The sequence below is a fragment of the Pungitius pungitius genome, chromosome 12 (genome assembly GCF_949316345.1).
Source record: "Pungitius pungitius chromosome 12, fPunPun2.1, whole genome shotgun sequence".
In the NCBI taxonomy this organism is placed as follows: domain Eukaryota; kingdom Metazoa; phylum Chordata; class Actinopteri; order Perciformes; family Gasterosteidae; genus Pungitius; species Pungitius pungitius.
Window position 1 is genome coordinate 2,225,573 of NC_084911.1, and position 18,191 is coordinate 2,243,763.

At 49.9% G+C, this 18,191-nt stretch overlaps 1 protein-coding gene across 1 annotated transcript; it reads left to right on the forward strand.

The window, feature by feature from the left end:
• Window positions 1-560: 560 nt before the first annotated feature.
• On the forward strand, window positions 561-18,080 carry llgl1 (LLGL scribble cell polarity complex component 1). The gene is made up of 24 exons (XM_037475751.2): window positions 561-977; window positions 2,566-2,663; window positions 7,121-7,202; window positions 7,282-7,442; window positions 7,528-7,674; window positions 8,932-9,094; window positions 9,205-9,340; window positions 9,592-9,646; window positions 9,740-9,894; window positions 9,998-10,218; window positions 10,858-10,925; window positions 11,384-11,564; window positions 12,548-12,652; window positions 12,879-13,171; window positions 13,273-13,423; window positions 13,506-13,644; window positions 13,736-14,070; window positions 14,183-14,374; window positions 14,525-14,597; window positions 14,689-14,803; window positions 15,093-15,157; window positions 15,642-15,777; window positions 15,891-15,973; window positions 16,505-18,080. Exons 1-23 carry the CDS (start codon window positions 897-899, stop codon window positions 15,967-15,969), a joined length of 3,231 nt encoding a protein of 1,076 aa, XP_037331648.2. The 5' UTR covers window positions 561-896; the 3' UTR covers window positions 15,970-15,973; window positions 16,505-18,080.
• Window positions 18,081-18,191: the final 111 nt, after the last annotated feature.

The following is an 18,191-nucleotide window of genomic DNA, read 5'->3' on the forward strand; positions in this document are numbered from 1 at the left end:
AGTTTGTAACATAAATTACTCTGGTGTTTGAATTTGGTTCATTTAATTTATACATAATTTTAACATAATTTACATTAACGGGTAAAACAAGTGGCAAGAAAGAAACACAAAAACAAGAGGAAATAACGAACGCATATAAATAACAGATACAATATTTTAAGTAAATACAACGGGGTTTTTTTGCCGAATATTTGAATTTAAAATAATTTAGATTTATGAATCGCTAATTTCCTTTCGATACCATCATGTTTACAAAGGACATTGTAAACAGCAGAAGGTTTTATATTATTAAATAAATATATATATATAACATTTTTAAGATGAACAAGTTCGCTTAATTTGTCATCATCGGCTGTTGAAGGCAATTCACAGTCTGGCGGCTTCATTTTACCATCGGATTATCCGTTTCACTCTTTGCACCGACGGATGTGAGAGGGATGCGCATCCGGGGCGTCGCGTGCTACGAACCGAGCGACCCCCTCCCTTCTGGTCGCAGCGCTCTGCCTTGTGTGGGCGTTTCTGAGTAATTGCTCGCAGATTTCTTCGCGCTCATTGGTTAACGACAACGGGGGGTCCGTGTGAACCGGAAAGAGGTGGAGAGGGGGGGAGACAGAGAGAGAGAGAGAGGGAGACAGAGAGAGGGGGGGAAGAGAGACCGTGGTCAGACCCTAAAGAGCTCCAGGAGGGAGCACAGCCGCCCCGCTTTCAGCCTGAATGGGCTAGTCGGTTAGCTTAGCTTAGCATCGTCCGACTGCTCCGCGCCGCCGACAAACTCCCGTGTTTTCCTCTCCGTACCGACACCCTCCCCCCCCCCCGCAACCCCTTAACCCCCCCACAACACCACCCCTCTCCTCCACCTTCCAGCAGTCTTGCCTCCGACGCCGCCCGGCTACAAGATGATGAAGTTTAGGTTTCGTCGGCAGGGCACCGACCCGCAGAGAGAGAAGATCAAACAGGAGCTGTTCGCCTTCAACAAGGTAAAGTAACGGGACGGGGGGATAAGGAGGGAGGGAGGGAGGTATCTATCGTTCAGGTCCAGATTTTCAATCGCTCTCTGCAGCATTCAGTCTCCTCCTCCTCCTCTGCTCGACGTGTTGTTGTGTGTTTTTAGTGCAGGCTGGACTTGCGTGCGGGCTTTGTTTATGTGCGCGCGCACACAAACCTTTTAATTAACACTATCATTCTGCCCCCCCCCCCCTCCTCCTCCTCACTAATCAATGCTAAACAAAATGGGGCTGCTCCACCTTCAATCTTCCGCGCCACTGCTGCCAAACTGGTGCGATCCTTTTAACACTTGATTGAAGTTTATTAGATCTAATTTATTGATTGATTGATTGAGCAAATGCGGTGTGAGTTGCAGGTGATCCGCTTGGCCTTGAACCCGGGCGAGGCCGCAGAGAGTGACCCTTAAAAAGTTCTATCATGAATGTGCATGACGTCACAGATTTAACCCAAAGCTATACGGTGCATTATTTAAAATTGTACAATAGGAATGTGGGGGGGAATAAACTGCAACCCGAAACTACTTTTGTTATAAATTCACCTGACGTAGGAGATTGATCAACTAAAAGGTGGAAAATATTCATCTACGCTTTCCCAGAGTTCAAAGTGACACATTTAATTGCTCGTTTAGTTCCATGATAAATATGAAAATTTCCATTTGCTTTGTATGTGACAAAGAAGAAAAAAAAAAACGGGACACCTGGGAAGCTGGAATTTTGATTTGTCGCATTTCTAACCCAAAACACGATTTGTTTGTTGAGGTTAGCTGAAGAGTGCATCGTGTCAAAGGTCCATGAGCTGTTTGTCTCGCTGTGACAACACACCCAGAGACGCACACACACACACACACACAAACTTTAGAGTTTTGGCACCAGCTGCCACAACTGTCACTGAGGTGGTCTCCCAACAGGAGATGTTTTCTTTGATGTGTCTCTGAGATATTTAAAGGCACGAAGTGTTACTTGTTACCAGGAGGCTCTGAGGGCTTCTTCTGCAACGACGTTAAATATACAATTAAAAATCAAGTAATTAAACAACCACAGAATTTTAAATCCATTTAGGACGAAACAAGTCCATAATCAGGGATTTCTAATCAACCTTTTCTTTGTTGCGTCATGTTTTCAATGTGCATCGTAAAATATTTTAAAAAAGCGGTGTCCTTAATTTAAGGAAGTGATGAATGGCTGCAAGCTGCCATTAAGGGCGCCGATAAACACGTGCTTTTTGTTTTGGCGGATTTGCAACGTCCACGTTTCTCGGGCTACAAAGCGACGTCTGTCGTGATGCGGCTGTGTCTTTTGTTTTGTTTTTCGAGATCCGAACGTTTTCCCAGCTGTCTGAAGAAGAAAAACATGCTGTGAATTAAAGTTAATCCCATTTAATAAAGTCTAATGTCTCCTCGCTTTAATGGAGGGCCTCCTCCCTTCCTGACGCCTCGCTGGCCGAAACCGACCGCCGGGCTTTCATCACCCAATAAAACGACGAATGTGAGGGGTTTTAATTGTCTTCTTTCTCGTCACATGTTGATCCGTCTCTCTTCTTCTTCTTCTTCTTCTCCTCCAGACTGTGGAGCACGGGTTCCCCCATCAGCCCAGCGCCCTGGCCTTTGACCCCAAGCTGGAACTCATGGCCATCGGCACAAAGTCGGGCGCCATCAAAGTGTATCCTCTTTATTCTCCCCCCCCCCCCCCGAGCTCGTGGCTCCGACTCGGAAGTCAGCGCCTCGTGCAGCTGTCACGCTTTATTATTATTATTTTTTTATTTTCCCGTAATGTTCTTTAGGACTCATTGTCTCCTGCGTGGGGGTGTGGGATGAGCGTCGATTCCTTGAGCCGCCGACTGTCACCTCCTGCGCAAGCACTCGCCCCGAAGCTAATTGAGATGCGAGTTGCGGTCCGTGCTGCATCCCTTCGTTGAGATGCTGCTCGGATGCGTCTGCAGGTGTTAATGTAACACCGGTTCAGAGCGGTCCGTCTCTGTGGGGAGTTGCACCGTCTGCACCAAGTGAAGGCGACTCGGTTTCCTTCTACGTCAGGCTTTAATCATTCTGCCCAATCTGTGTTTTTAGTAGTTGTGGATATGTTTCTTTTTATTATTTTTTTATTTTTTAAGTCTCTCTTATACCAAATTTGAGGTTAGAAAATAAAGGGAAATGATTGTGTCTTACCGCTGCAGTAGTGGTTTGTATGGCCATTTAGTCGGGGGGGGGGGTGTGTGCAGGGAGTCTGGATGTGTGTTGCAGTAGACCGGAGAATCAATTCTTTCAGAGGAGAGACTGGTGGTACCAGGCGCCTCCACCCCAGAGGGAGACGGGAGGAGGGGAGGGGACGGAGCGAGAGACGGAGGCAGTGAAGACGAGGAGGGCGGGGGGGGGGGGACGTCGTCACAGAGGGAAAGTAACTCTTCTACGAGCGACACCCTCGACTCAAACTATTCATTCTGCTTTTTCAACAAAGGCCCACACAAAATACCTGGAGGGTCACCAAAAGATTTGATCTTTTAAATTTTCCTCGCTCTGATTGCAGATTTAAATAAAACCTCTTGACAAAAGGAGTTGTAAAACTGCCAAATGAGTTTGAACTTGTGTTTTCTCTCACTCGTTGTTTTCCCGTCTCTCCGTCGTGTTTATAGAGGCAGAGTCGTATTACGCCCTGAGAGTTTCTGCCTCCGCTGCAGACTGGGGCTCGGCCGAGGGAAGGGGGACAGTGCCATGTGGAGATGTGTGTGTTGGGGGGGGGGGGGGGGGTCTGTCTCCTGTCGAAGAATGTACGTTGCGCTTCCCTGGGTTAACCCTCTGAGTGTGTGTGTGTGTGTGTGTGTGTATGTGAGAGTTTGCGGATTGGGTGAGTAAGAGCTTTGTTTGCTGAGTCTTAAGAAAGGAAGCTTTTGAATCCGTTTCCAAGGCGACCAGCGCAGTCGCCGGGGACGAGGAGCGCTCGCGGGCTTTCGGGGCGCTGAGAGTCTGCAGCGGAGTTCGTACGGCTGTAGTACAGTACAACTTGTGTACATCTTTTAGCGCGTGCACGCACACACACACACACACACACAGATGGACTGATATGGGCCGGTCCCTGCGACTGTAAACGCTGAGTCACACAGAAACTTGGTGACCGTGAAGCCTTGTTATCGATCAAACGGTCAGGAGGACGAGCAAATATTGACACACGCACACAACGCTCAGCTGACTCACCCGATCTCATCTCTATGACATTTGGTTGCTTTTTCTTTTTTTCCCTCCACCGGCTTATTAGATCATTTTTTATTTTTTTCCACGTCCCAAGTGTGCGAATTCGACGAAACCTCTTGCATGTTGCGTAACAGGCATTTCCGCTGAGCGAATCAATAAGTCAGTGTTTTAATGTTGAGCAGGGAGTCGGATCCAGCTGAAGATGCAGCCTTTAACATTCCTCCCACCCCGCCTCCCTGTTTCTCTCTCTCTCTCTCTCCTCACCCACACACACACACACACACACACACACACACACACGCTCCCTTCTCCCTCACAACATTCTTACTCACGCTGCTACTGTCACTGCTTTTTCTTCCCGTCGTGTCTGTTCTGACGAAACCACCCTCCTCCGTCCCGTCTGTGGTGTACACACACACACACACTGAAGGGTGTGTGTGTGGTCTTTGTTATGTGATACATAGAAACTGATCAAATTGCCACCGATGCCTGATCCATCTTTTTGAGTCAAATATTTGACACTGTGATAGATACTTGAATAACGACCTCTTTTGAGAGGAGCTGACGTTACTTGACGACATTCTTTTGGTGCTTTGACCGAGTTGTGAGACCAGCAGCTCAGCGTCAGCTGGCTCTTTTAAAAGTTCACTTGGAACCTGAACCTCCCTCGTTGTGACCCACTTAATGGTCATCGCTGCTGAAGATACTCAGCTGAGACTTTTAATTGTTCATCACTCCCAAAGGTCAAGGCACTGCCACTTTAACGTGTCGCGTGTGTGTGTGTGTGGGGGAGAGGAGGGGGGGCTGGAGGCCGGAGAGGTTCCCGCTGAGGGGGGAGGATGCTGTCGGATGGTGTCTCTGCCGGGTGGGGTTGTTTGGCTCGTCCTGACGTAGGCGTCTGAGAGGAGTTCGTCATTCTGTGAGCGCGGAGGGAAAAATGTGTCTGACGACGCCTCCGAGTTCAGAGCGAGAACAAGTCGCTCTTCTGACGCCCGACCTGTGGAAGTTTTGTGAACTTTTCTGACTTAAAAAAAAAAAAATTTAAATATTTGTTTTTGCCTGGTGAACTAATCCTTATTCTGTGTGGTCAACTTGTACAATGATCCTCGGATCCAGTGATCTGGCCTTCCTTCCTGTCCTGTTCCAGTCTTTGTGTGTGTGTGTGTGTGTGTGTGTGTGTGTGTGTGTCACCGACATGGAGGACAATGCCCTCTGTTTGTCTGTATTCAGACCGTGAAATCGCTTTATCCTCGCTAACGCTGTCGCTCTGCATCACCGGGCAATTTCACTGTGTGAGTGAGACGGTGATTCAGTGATTCCCAGTTGCTGCAGGCCTCCCATGTGATCTGCGTTGAACCAGTGTCTCGTTCAACTGGTGATGATTTCCTGTTGCTGGACTTTATTCATGTCCCTTTTTTTTTTTTTTTTTCTCGAGGGACGTTTCTACACTTTATCACCCGGAGGCCTTGAGTTTGTCCTCGCTGCTTTTATTCAAGAAGCAATCAGTCCTTTTGATCTTTATCAGAAATGTAATCAGTTGTCAAAGAGGAATGGCAATTACCATTTTAAAATGCTGTTTTCACCCTGGCATTATGACACTGATATGAATCCACAAATACTCGATGGTTTATTTTGGAACTTGGTGCAGACGTTGATGTTCGGATGCATGAAACGAGCAGCGTTTCTTTAGAAGAAGAAGAACTACCGCTCTCTCAATACCTTTTTTGTGTATTGGAAAAAACAATCAGATTTTTAGATTGAGAGGAAAAAAACAGAAGGCCGTTCTTCCCTCACTTCTGTTTCTCTCTCTGTGATTGGCTGCTGAGCTGAAGCAGATCCAATCGGTATCCGTCCTCTCTGGGTGTCTTGAGTCCCTCTAAAGCCTCACGCTGCACGTACAAGTACTCGCATGTTTATATTGAACAAGGAGAATGGGGTAATAAATGTATTATCAGCCCACTACTTTCGAAGGACTTGTATTATTGACCAATGAGCTGATGCCTTCCCGGGGGAGGGCGGGGACAACACATCGATGACATCATGAGCGCTAATCCTTCCACCAGCTCTGACATCACCAAGACGTCTGTGTGTGTGTCTGAACCACGTTACCACGGGTGGACTTTTTATATATATTCAGATATTGTTGTGTACATTTGTTCATGACCCAATGAGTGCATGTTTTTCACTGGCATCCAGCTACATTTAACTCCTCTAATGAGGGAACTGGGTTAAAGGAGTTGTGGAATCGGGAACCTCTCACTGGTTCCTGGAGTATCTCAGCGGTTGAGAGTGGAATCATAGAAGCAAAGATGAAGAAAAGTGGATCTGTAAACTCTTCCTCCTGGGTTATTTGAATAGAATAGAGTATAATTAAAAGGGAAGTTAGAATATATAATCTGAAAGGGAAATGGATAATGTAAGACAACGGTGGTTAAAAACCACTATAAAATCAGCTCTCCACACATTCTTGCTATAATCACCAGAGGGAACTCCCCAGATTCGCTCTTATTCTGCATTTTTAATCGACATTCCTACAGGCTTATGTAAGCAGTGCGCTCAAGTGTGTCTAATTTGCAGTTTAGCCCAATTTAGCGTAGTTTTGTACACACTTCTTGCGTGTAGCTTTTTATTTTATCGACTCTGCTTCATTTAGGGGACTAACAAAGGGACTCTGGAGTTTGCTGTGTGTGTGTGTTAGACTTTGCTTTAAGCTTTGTTTTGAGGTTCCTCTACTCCACCCAGCCGGTGTGTTTCTCCTGCTTCACAGCTACCGGTGTAATTCGGTTTCTATTTAGAAAAGAACCATCAATAAGATACACGGGATGTAGTGATGTGTAAAAAACGTTCCTAGTTGTGTGGCGTCCTGCGTAAACGTCTTTCTTGTTGGGTATCGGCGCTCTGTTGTGAATCACCTTGACGACGCCCTCGCAGCTACGGGTCTCCCGGCGTGGAGTTCACAGGACTACACGCAGACACCACTGCCGTCACACAAATCCACTTCCTGCCTGGACAGGTGAGGCGCTTCTTCTCCACGACCCCACCCCTTTTACGGTTTAATTTACTGATGAGTCATGTTGACTTTGACCCGTCAGGGTCGCCTTCTGTCGCTGCTGGACGACAACACGATCCACCTGTGGGAGCTGGTGGGCGGGGCCCCCCGGGAAGCGGGCGGGGTTAAGCGGGAAGGCGTGGTCTACCTGGAGGAAGTGGACTGCTGCAGCCTCCCAGGGAGACCCGGCATTGAGAGCTGCAGGTACGCTGAAGGGAGAACAGGACCGGTGAATGTGCCCCCTTCCTCATCATCATCATCATCATCATCATCCCGCTCTTGTCCTCAGCGCCACTCGGGTGACCGTCCTCCTGCTGCTGAGGTCCAGCGACCTGCTGTGCGTCGGGACAGAGGGAGGGGGCGTGTACTTCCTGGAGTTGCCCCGCCTGTCGCTGAAGGAGAACCAGACGCTGCTCCAGGATCAGATCATACAGAGGTGAGCGACGTTACGACGCAAGCTTCTCCGTCCTGGTGTCTTCATTTTAAACTCTCCACTTCTCACAGCTGCAGGGCGAACACATGCAGCGACAAATGCCCCCCCCCCCCCCCCCCTGAAGATGTTATTTTTAAAGACCTTCAGCTTTTTACTTCAGGTCTTTTACATGAAACTACAAAATATCATAACGTAACAAATAAGAATGTCTCTCAGTTTTCCAAAACAGCGTTATTTTTGTCCAGTGGTTTAATCTTTCACGCTTCGTTCCTGCGTCGATGCGCCAACATCAGAGACACTGAGCTTCCTTTTTCACTTTGCCGCGTGACAACCTTCATTAAACGGGCTCGTTTAGGGCGGCGCGCAGAACCGAGGCCTAACGAGCTGTGTGTGATGGAGGCGAGGTTTTAGACAGGGAGGCTTTGTACCGGCTGCCAAAACACAGTGTTCCGGTTTGGGGAACTGCTTCAGCCGAATCTCTAACACGTGCGCACACACACACACACACACACACAGGCTCATTACCGGGACTCTGTAGCAGGATGCCGGATTCCCTAAAAATACTTGTGAACGGAGAGACAGAGACAATGGAAGGCTTTGTCGTGCTTCCGCAGAGGATCTTCCTCAGTAAACGCTCCGTGTGTGTGTGTGTGTGTGTGTCCCCAGAGGGAGTGTGTTTCATGCATGCTCACTATCTTTAACTATATGATGGTTCCGCCTCAGCGCAGAAAGCTGCATTGCAGGTTTTTCCTCTCGTTATCAGTTCGGTCTGCTGTCCTCTGGTCTCTCGCTGAGGGACGTCTACCGGGGCGCGTCCTCCTCCACATTCCTGCGCTGCCTTTTTAGAGGAATGTCTGCTTCACTCACTCCAGCCTCATGTGGGTTTCACAGTTGTTGTTGTTGTTGTTGTTGTTGGAGCAATGTATTTGTATCACAGGTTGCACAGATGGGTTGAACTTGAAGCTGATTAGATACGTTTGAGCACTTTTTTGTTTTCTCCAAAGGGAAATTCAGAGCCCCCGAATTTAATTTACCAGCTGGACTTAATGAGCTGACAAAGTAAACAGTTGTATCCACAGTTTATCTGGGAAATATGCTAAAAAAAATGTGTATTTAGTAAAATAGGTTCTTGAACAGATTTCACCATCCTAAAATCACATGCTATTTGCTTCACTTCTCCCTTGTTTCACTAGACATTTTGTAACTTGCAGCATGTGAGGTAATGGCGTAACGTTTTTTTTTTTTTTTTGGTTTTCCCAGCCTGCCAGATGAGTACAGATGTGGGAAGTCCTTGGGGCCGGTGGAGTCCCTGCAGGAGCATCCCCAGCAGGCGGGGAAGCTTCTGATTGGCTACAGCCGAGGCCTGGTGGTCCTGTGGGACTCGACCACCCGACACGCCGAGCAGCTCTTCCTGGGCAAGCAGGTATCTTCTGATTCACATTTCCCGGTGGTAGTATGAGCTCTGATCATACTGTTATGCAACCTGGTTTGACGCTTATACGGAGTGCCCCCCCCCCCCCCCCCCCCTTGCAGCAGCTGGAGAGCCTGGTGTGGGAACGCTCTGGAAGCCTTTTTGTCAGTTCCCATAACGATGGGGGCTACTCCGTGTGGGCCGTTGCTAACGGCAACAACGTCGTCCACCAGCCAGTGTCCTCCACCATCCCATATGGTGAGAGATGCGCACAAAAACACACACAGCGGGTGGGGGGGGGGGGGGGTCAACATGAGGTCCAGTGGTTGGTGACCCGTGTGTTCTGACCCTCTGTGACTCATAGGGGGGGGGGGGGGGGGGGGAAAGAACTAACGCTGAAACACGTGGAGCTGCGTGTTAACATCTTTTCTTTTTTTACCGTTCTGAAGTAAATCCTGGGGATCGGTCTTAAAAACCGCTTGATTCTCTTAAACTGTTTGATGCTGCAGGTCCGTTCCCCTGCAAGGCGATCAACAAGATCCTGTGGAGAACCACACAGTCTGGGTGAGTGTTTTATTATTATTATTATTATTTAAATGCACTATAAATCTGTTTTCACCTCCCGGGCCTTTTTGACGCGGTTGGGTTCCTCTGCAGGTCTCCGGTGGTGTTGTACAGCGGAGGAATGCCCAGAGCCAGCTACGGCGACCGCCACTGCCTGACCATCCAGCAGGACAAAGAACACGTCACCCTGGACTTCACGTCCCGCGTCATCGACTTCTTCACCGTCCACTGCGTCGAGCAAGACCGAGGTCCGCACGCCAAAGACGGGCCAATGTGCATCCGTGGGTGATCGTCGTCATCGTCGTCATCGTCAGCGGCGCTTCACTCCGTCTCGTCTCTCTCCCTCGCCAGAGTTCGACGAGCCCTCCGCGGTGGTGGTTCTACTGGAAGAGGAGCTGGTGGTGATGGACCTGCGGACCCCCGGGTGGCCCTCCCTGCCCACCCCTTACCTGGCCCCCCTCCACTCCTCGGCCGTCACCTGCTCCTTCCACGTCTCCGGCGTGCCGCCCAAGCTGTGGGAGAGGCTGGCGAACGCCGGCCGGGCCCAGCAGGGCCGCCAACCGCCGCGCGGGGTGAGAACTTTGTCTCCTCCGCCATCATCATGCATTGGGAGGAGGGGAGGAGGAGGAGGAGGAGGAGGGAGGGAGGGAGGGAGGGAGGGAGGGAGGGGGGGGCAGGGCAGGGCGCCACGGGATTATCCTGTAAATTTGGTTCGCTTTTCAATTACAGGAAATCAAAGATGCGCGTGTAAGCGGCTTAACCTGAGAACGGCCAATAGCCGCGATGCTCGGCTTACGGAACGTAAGCCGAGCATCGCGGCTATTGGCCGTTCTCTGTTCCCGTCATCGCGGTTTAGAGCAAAGATATTTATTCATTATTCATCTGAGCTCCGCTTCACGCCTGTGAGGAAAAACCAACTGGAGTGTTGAGCGCCAGCGCGTTTAACCGTGAGAGCAGGTGCGGGCGGTTAAAGGCTTTGAGAAAGGCTTTCGTAGCTTAGATCAGCTGTTGGATCGGTGGCAGAACACACACACACACACACACACACAGCTGGTACGCTCATAAGTCATCCGACTGGAACTATAACAAGCTTTCTGTGAACACGTTCTCATATTTGCAGTACGCTATGAAATGGAAAGGGTAATATGTGGTTGATCGATTTGACATTTGATGACAAATCTTTTCTCAAATCTTTGTTTTTTTTCCCCCAGAGTTGGCCCATTTGTGGAGGGAAAAACCTCGCTCCTCCACCTAAGAACCAAGAGCTGCTGTTGACAGGGTGAACGCACACACACAAATGCAGATGGTGCCATTTTTATATTATTTTTGTGACAAAAATCCACCGCTTTCGTTTTTCTTTACCGATGGGAACCCCACGGATACCTTGAATCAAATCGGGTCGGCGCAGGACCTGAAAATGTGTCTGCATTGCCATGGCAACAAGGAAATCCTGAAGCAACTGGTTATAAGTAGCCGACTGCAGAAGGAGACCCAACTACAGCGTGTAAATAAAGTCGACAGAGACTCACCACAGACAAAGGCTTTGTGAGACTTTTAAGAAGTCAGAAGCACTTTGAATGACAGCCGCTGGTGCACAGAATAAGAATCTGTCTATTGAACTGATTATAATGGCATTTTGGTTCTCTCACTCACTCACACACACACACACATACATACATGCTGGTCTAGCTGCACTATCATCAATGTCCCCTCAAACCCACGTTTGTGCGTCCGTAGGCACGAGGACGGCACTGTGCGGTTCTGGGATGCGTCGGGCGTCGCTCTCACTCCGCTCTACAAACTGAGCACGGCCAACGTCTTCCACACTGACTGCGACCCTAGCGACGACCCCCAGGACCCTAGCGACGACCCCGACCTGCAGCAGGAGGAGGAGGAGGTGTGGCCTCCTTTCAGGAAGGTGAGAACCGAGGAGGCGAGAATGAGAATAAGTGAAGTCAAAAGTCTTTTTATTTTTTGCGGGCTGAGGGAATAAAGACTCTCCAACATCTGTAGCTACAAGCTGCGCAGTGCTGTCATCGGATTGCTTTCACGAGGTTTCACAGACGGGAACCAGCCCATTGTTCCTTCTATTAAAACTTGACTCTGAAGGAACCGCAGTCTGATTGTGTTTTAACGGCCGCGTTTTCGATGATTTAAATGAAGTGATTCTGCCTCCGGAGGACGATGGACGGAGTAGTTTTGCCTTTAACTATTTTAAAAGTACATAGTGTATATAAGCGTTTCGACCAAGATTAGCAGATCTCATCTAATAGATGGCACCAATTCAAAGTGATGGGATGTTTCTTTTTTTCCGCCAGCTGGCTGATGTGATCATTGGCGTCATGTGTTAAGAATTTAATAGGAGCAATGTGTTGAGACAAAAGGGTATGAACACATTTTGAGTGATGCGTTTAACAACGACAGATTTAATTAGTTTTAGGCCCCTTCTTATTCACCCCCCCCCCCCCCCTCCTACCTTTCCTCGTGTATCCTGTGGCAACAGAGCTGCATGTTCAGGAATGTGGCCCTCATATGGGATGAAGAGCCTTTTCTTTTTTCCTCCTGTGTAATGAAAACCAGACCCATCAGCCCACTCTGAGTGAGTGTGTGTGTGTGTGTGTGTGTGTGTGTGTGTGAGACCAACTACTCCTTGTTTTGCTGAGATCCATGTGAGAGGGGATTCTATTGGAATTCCTACTGTGACAAGGGACAGATTAAGAGTGTTAGCGAGGGGAAAGGGGGATTGTCCTGGCATTTGGGGGAGGAAGGAGGCGAGCTTTAAGGAGTTTCACTTCGACGTGTGTGTTTGCGCGCCTGAAGCTCAGAAAACTTGGTGGAGAGTTTAGAAGAAAACACTGCTGTCCACCCAAATAAAACCCTGATTCACGCCTGCGTGTGTAGGTGGGCTGTTTTGACCCGTACAGCGATGACCCCCGACTGGGCATCCAGAAGATCAGTCTGTGCAAATACAGCAACAAGCTGGTGGTGGCCGGGACGGCTGGACAGGTAACGGAATCCCATTTCACATCATTTCTATGAGAGTGGATCCTTTTTTAAAATGTTTTCATTTGTGGTTTTAAACTGACTGTCTCTCAGCTAAATCTATTTTGGCAAAAACAATGTTTTTTCAGCCAGAAGCCACAACGGAGCCGTCATCCATTATGTGGTTTTTAAATGGCTTTTTAGACAACCAAGATAATATTTTGCTGATTTTACGGTTATATTTCTCCAGGTGATTGTCCTGGGTCTGAGCGACGAGCGCTCGGCCCACCCGGTGGACGTGTCGGTGGTCGACCTGCTGCAGGACCGGGAGGGCTTCACCTGGAAAGGCCACGACCGGCTGGAGCCGCGCCTCCTCCCCGCCTCCTTCCCGCCGGGCTTCCAGCCGCTGGTGCTGGTGCAGTGCGTCCCCCCGGCCTCCGTCACGGCGGTGGCCCTGCACGCCGAGTGGAACCTCATCTCCTTCGGGACCAGTCATGGGTTCGGCCTGTTCGACTACCACAGACGCAACGCCGTGCTGGCCAGGTGAGCGCGCGCGCACACACACGCACACGCACACACACGCACACGCGCGCGCACACGACGTTCCTTGCGAGCTGTGCGTCACCCTGCTGATGTTGTCCCAGGTGCACCCTGCACCCGAATGACTCCCTGGCGATGGAGGGCCCCCTGTCCAGGGTCAAGTCCTTGAAGAAGTCCCTACGACAGAGCTTCAGGCGCATCCGCAAGAGCCGGGTGTCGGGCAAGAAGCGGCCCGTCGCCGCGCCCACCAGCAAGGTGAGGGACCCGACTGTCAGGCGACAGGCCGCCTCGCCGCCTCACGGCCTCGCCGCCTGACTCCAGCTGTGCTCGTCCGCAGGTTCAGGAGGCCAACGCCGCCCTGGCGGAGCAGGAGGACGTGGCGCCGATACAGCGGCGGATCGAACCCCGGTCGGCGGACGACTCGCTGTCCGGCGTGGTCCGCTGCCTCTGCTTCGCCGACACGTTCCTGCGGGACGGTGCGTTTTGCGTCGATCGTTTCCTTCGGGAGCCGAAGGCGGCGCCGGCGCTGCGGACCATAACGGCCACTCTGTTTCCGTACCTTTCCAGGCACGCACCACGGCGCCACGCTGTGGGCGGGGACCAACTCGGGCAGCGTGTACGCCTACGCCCTGGAGGTGCCCGGCGTGGGGTCGGGGCGCGCGTGCGAGCGGGCGGGCGGCGGCGGCGGCGGCGGCGAGGGTGGCGGCGGAGCGGCGTGCGTGGAGGCCGTTCTGGGCAAAGAGATCCAGCTCATGCACAGAGCTCCCGTGGTGTCCATCTGCGTGTTGGACGGCCGGGGGAAACCGCTGCCGGACCCGTACGAGGCCTCGCAGGACCTCGCCATCGCGCCCGATATGACCAACGCCCACTCGGTCCTCATCGCCTCGGAGGAGCAGCTGAAGGTGATTTTTGCAACTTTCTCACCACGGGTCCAGATTGGCTGAGATTTTGGGAACTCTGGACTAAAGTTATAGAATAAAGAGACAGTAACTGTAACCCCCCCCCCCCCTCCAGGTGTTCTCTCTCCCGAAGGTGAGCGCAAAGACAAAGTTCAAGCTGACGGCGCACGAGGGCTGCCGGGTCAGGAGGGTGGCGCTGGTGGCGTTCGGCTCCTCGACTCAGGAGGACTACTGTGAACACACGCTGGTCTGTCTGACCAACCTGGGCGACATGCACCTCTTCAGCATACCTGGCCTCCGACCACAGGTGGGCCCTCTGGGAGGTGGAGGGGGGGGCGGGTCTGATTTGCGTGGGGCCAATGGGAGTTTGCGCTTTGATAGATATTAGTTAGATTTGTGAAGCCTTTTATTATCTTGAAGAACTCGCTGGTCACTGAGGGCTGTTTTCGTCTCTCAGGTTCGCTACGACTGCATCCGTAAGGAAGACATCAGCGGCATCGCGTCCTGCGTCTTCACGAAGAACGGACAGGGTGAGCAAACCCGGGACGAAACGTAGGAGAAATGTCCCCAGCGAATCACCGTGACCGTCAAACGTGTTGCTGTCCATGTGTGTCCACAAAGGGTTTTACCTGATCTCTCCCTCGGAGTACGAGAGGTTCTCGCTGTCTGCAAAGATGCTCACTGAGCCGCTGTGCTCCGTCCAGCTGGACCGAGCGCTGGAGCCCACGCCGGCCAGGTCACACACACACACACACACACACACACGTTCTACTGCACTTATTACAGGGATCCAAACATTGTAGTTTCACCCCCCCCCCCTCCACATGAACAGATCCCTCTAAAGGGGTTTTGTCCTTAGTAAACTTTAATTAACATACATATAAACAGTCCCTCTCTGGTGACCACCAGCTCCAGGCTCTCAGCCGCATGAGAAACCAAAGAAGTGGTACTTTTCAAGTTGTTGCCGTGTTATTACACCATCCGCTGCCAAAGTAAATGGCGTCTGCTCTCGTGTGTCTTTTCAGCGATAGCACAACGCCGCCGCCGCAGCCCAACGGAACCCACAAGAACCAGATAGGTCAGGCTGCGGGTACGTACACACACACACACACACACACACACACCCCCCTCACGGTGCTCTCCCCCCTGTCCATTTTTCCCTCTTCATCACTCTCTTCTCTCCCCGAGCTTCTTGAACCGCGAGCAGGCCTCGCAGGGGTTCGCCTCTCGTCTCCGTGGTAACGACAGTCAGTATGCCCCAGTGGCCTCAGTCCTCCACCCCCCCCTCCCCCTCCCCCCCCCGGCAATTCCTGGCAGGAGCTGACGGTTGTTGTGGAGACCAGAGCAGGCTTCAGTTATGTCTTAGTCAATTTTACATTTTAAATCAAGTCTATTCTTAATTTTTTTTCTTCTTTTTTTCCAAGAAGCGTTTAACACAGAGGTCATTCTATAATTTAGGACGAAAATGTGACTTCGTTAAACTTGCACGGCCCAACGTTACCATGGAAACTCACGTAGGCGTCCAACCCCCGGGATGAGGAACTCGAGCCTAAGTCCCCTTGTCCTCCGCACAGGGAGAACCGAGGAGTCCCCCAGCGCGCTGTCCTCTCCCATCCTGGACACCCCTCTGGACTCCCCCCTCAGCTGTGCCGACCTCACCCTCGACTCCACCGGAGAAATCACCGTGGAGGACGTCAGGGACTTTCTTACGTAGGGATGCACACACACACACACACACACACGCGCGCTTGCTCTATTTAAAATGTGTCCTTACCCCTTTTCTTTAAAGACAATAAAGTGACTTTTGATTGATGTATTTTCAGCACTGTGGACGAGGCGGAGAATAACCTGAAGAACATTAAAGAGGAGGAGGGACGCTCGACTGGCATCCTCATCAACTAGACCGGTGAGAAGGAGGAGGCGGATGGTCTAACGGATGTGCACAAACTTCAGTTCCACAATCTGACCGCTGCATTCCAGCCACGAGCCCTCCGCTCTGCGAAAATATCTCCACCTTTTTACTGAGAGGCTCCAGCTGTTCCCAGCACTAATGCATACATATGGGTTGAGATTGTATAGAAGACATATTGGAGTAGATGGCAAAAACCTGGATTTAGCGAAATGAAGTGAGGATTAGCCATCACATTTACTTCTTAAAAGGGCTTTACTTGACTCTCTAAACTTACTTCTTGCGTCACTCTGCACTCACAGGAGTAATAAATCAGGAGGGAAAACGTTCTCCCCCCACGGTTTGATCTGGACTTTCCCTCATTGTTAAGACTCTCTGCTTCCCTCTGGTGGCGCCTTCTGAACACAGTTAATGCTCCATAACAAATTCTATCATATTCCTTTGCATGGAAACATAATAGTCACTTTAAGTAGTAAGTGGTTTACCTTTTTATGTAGGTTTAATATTCATATATTTTTTTTTCTGAAGTATTCCAGGGAGGGGCTTGTGTGTCGTGGATGGACTGGATTTTCAGTGCTGGACCTCCAACGTCTCCCCCATCATCCCACGTGGAGCCTGCGACGGGCGGCTGCACCTCCTGGGAGGAAGGTCCTTCACGCGGGGGGGGGGGGAATAGACTTTAAGGCCTGGACTCAAAGCTCATGATTCTGATTTCATGCACCGAAATGTTTGGTTCATCCATCTGGAAGCGTGGGGACGATTCTCCACACGAGACCCACCGTTGACGTTTCTGTCTTTTACTTTTCTATCCACCGGGTTTTGTTAATTTTTTCGGCGTGCTGGGATGGGTCGGAGCTTCCGGTAATTGGCGCTGTAGTGGCGCGCACATTGTTTTCCACGCTGCTTAATGCGAGTGACCCGTCTTCACGAAACGAGGGAGGACTACGGGGCGGCGTTGAGTTTGAGACGGCAAGGAGATAAAAAGTATTTGAAATATTGCAATATCAAAAGGAACATCACATGTATATTTTATTTCCCCTCTTAGGTGCCATTGAGTGCGATCAACTGTTTTCAAATCCGTGAGACAATGTCAATGTCTCACTGATGGACGATGAAGGTGTTTTGTAATACGATTGAGGTTCTATGATGTTTTGTAGGGCTCTGGAAAAAGTTGTGATATTTTAATGACTAATAGGAAGGAGGGGGGGGGGGGGGGTGACCAATGAAATCACACAGAACCAGTTGTTGAAGCGGGAAACTAAGGCGCCCCCATGTATGAAGGAGTAGGAGACGTATGAAGGAGTAGAGCATTGAAATGACTTTATTGACAAATGCACGACCCCAAATGCAAATGCATTTCTTTACCTGATTGAAGAAGATAAAAAAAGAGGTGAAGGCGGTGAAATGAAGCACTGTTAAATCTCCTCCCCCCCCCCCCCCCCACCCCCCTCGGTGACATCTCATTCAGAAACCTTTTTGACGGGATTCGGGGAAGTGTGACGAGGGAAGTCAGTCTGAATGCGAAGTGTAACGTACTGTGTACTGTGATGCACCGGGCGAGTGCTGTGGTGGGTTTCTGTGAATCGGTGCATTGTGGGTAATATCAGATAGATGTGGAGCTTTGATCCCCAGTATTTTTTTAACCCTTTTACAAAATAGTTTTACTGTGTAAAAAAAACGAATATATACAGTATCTATAGCTAGGTTTACAGAAGGCAGGTAAATGACGTGACGTACAGGATAGGTCTTTGTAGAACTTGTCGTAGCCTAAAAAACGCTCAGTATTCAAGCTTTTTGATGCCTCACGTGAATTAAAGTTTTTAAAAAAAGGGACCTCACTACTAACTAATGTTACTCAACAGGTATGAATCACGTTAATGCTTTTTCACTTTTGTGTTGGCTTGTTTTGGTGCTCTGGCTGACACACAAATTATGCTTCATTCTACAGCTGGCAACATTTACTTTTTTTTTTTTTTTAATTCCACAATTAAGAAAAATGTGTTTCCACTCTGTCATTCAGTTTTTGTATGTAGGATTTTAATCCGGTCATTTAGCATTTTGGCTGATGAAGAAATTGTGAATGTTAATAAAATGATTTACTCTCTATAGGAATTGATTGTGGTTTTGGACCAAAAGACTTTTAGAATATGGCTTATACCAAATTTCTCATATTCTTTAGACTAGTTTTTTGACTCTTTATGGCATACAATATATT

What these genes read in the sequence shown, in the direction of transcription:
- llgl1 (XM_037475751.2), top strand. Translation starts at nt 897, where the DNA reads ATGATGAAGTTTAGGTTTCGTCGGCAGGGCACCGACCCGCAGAGAGAG. An exon ending in TCGCCGCGCCCACCAGCAAG is followed by an intron (nt 13,424 to 13,505) that starts GTGAGGGACCCG and finishes GCTCGTCCGCAG; the next exon opens with GTTCAGGAGGCCAACGCCGC. An exon ending in GACGTCAGGGACTTTCTTAC is followed by an intron (nt 15,778 to 15,890) that starts GTAGGGATGCAC and finishes ATGTATTTTCAG; the next exon opens with CACTGTGGACGAGGCGGAGA.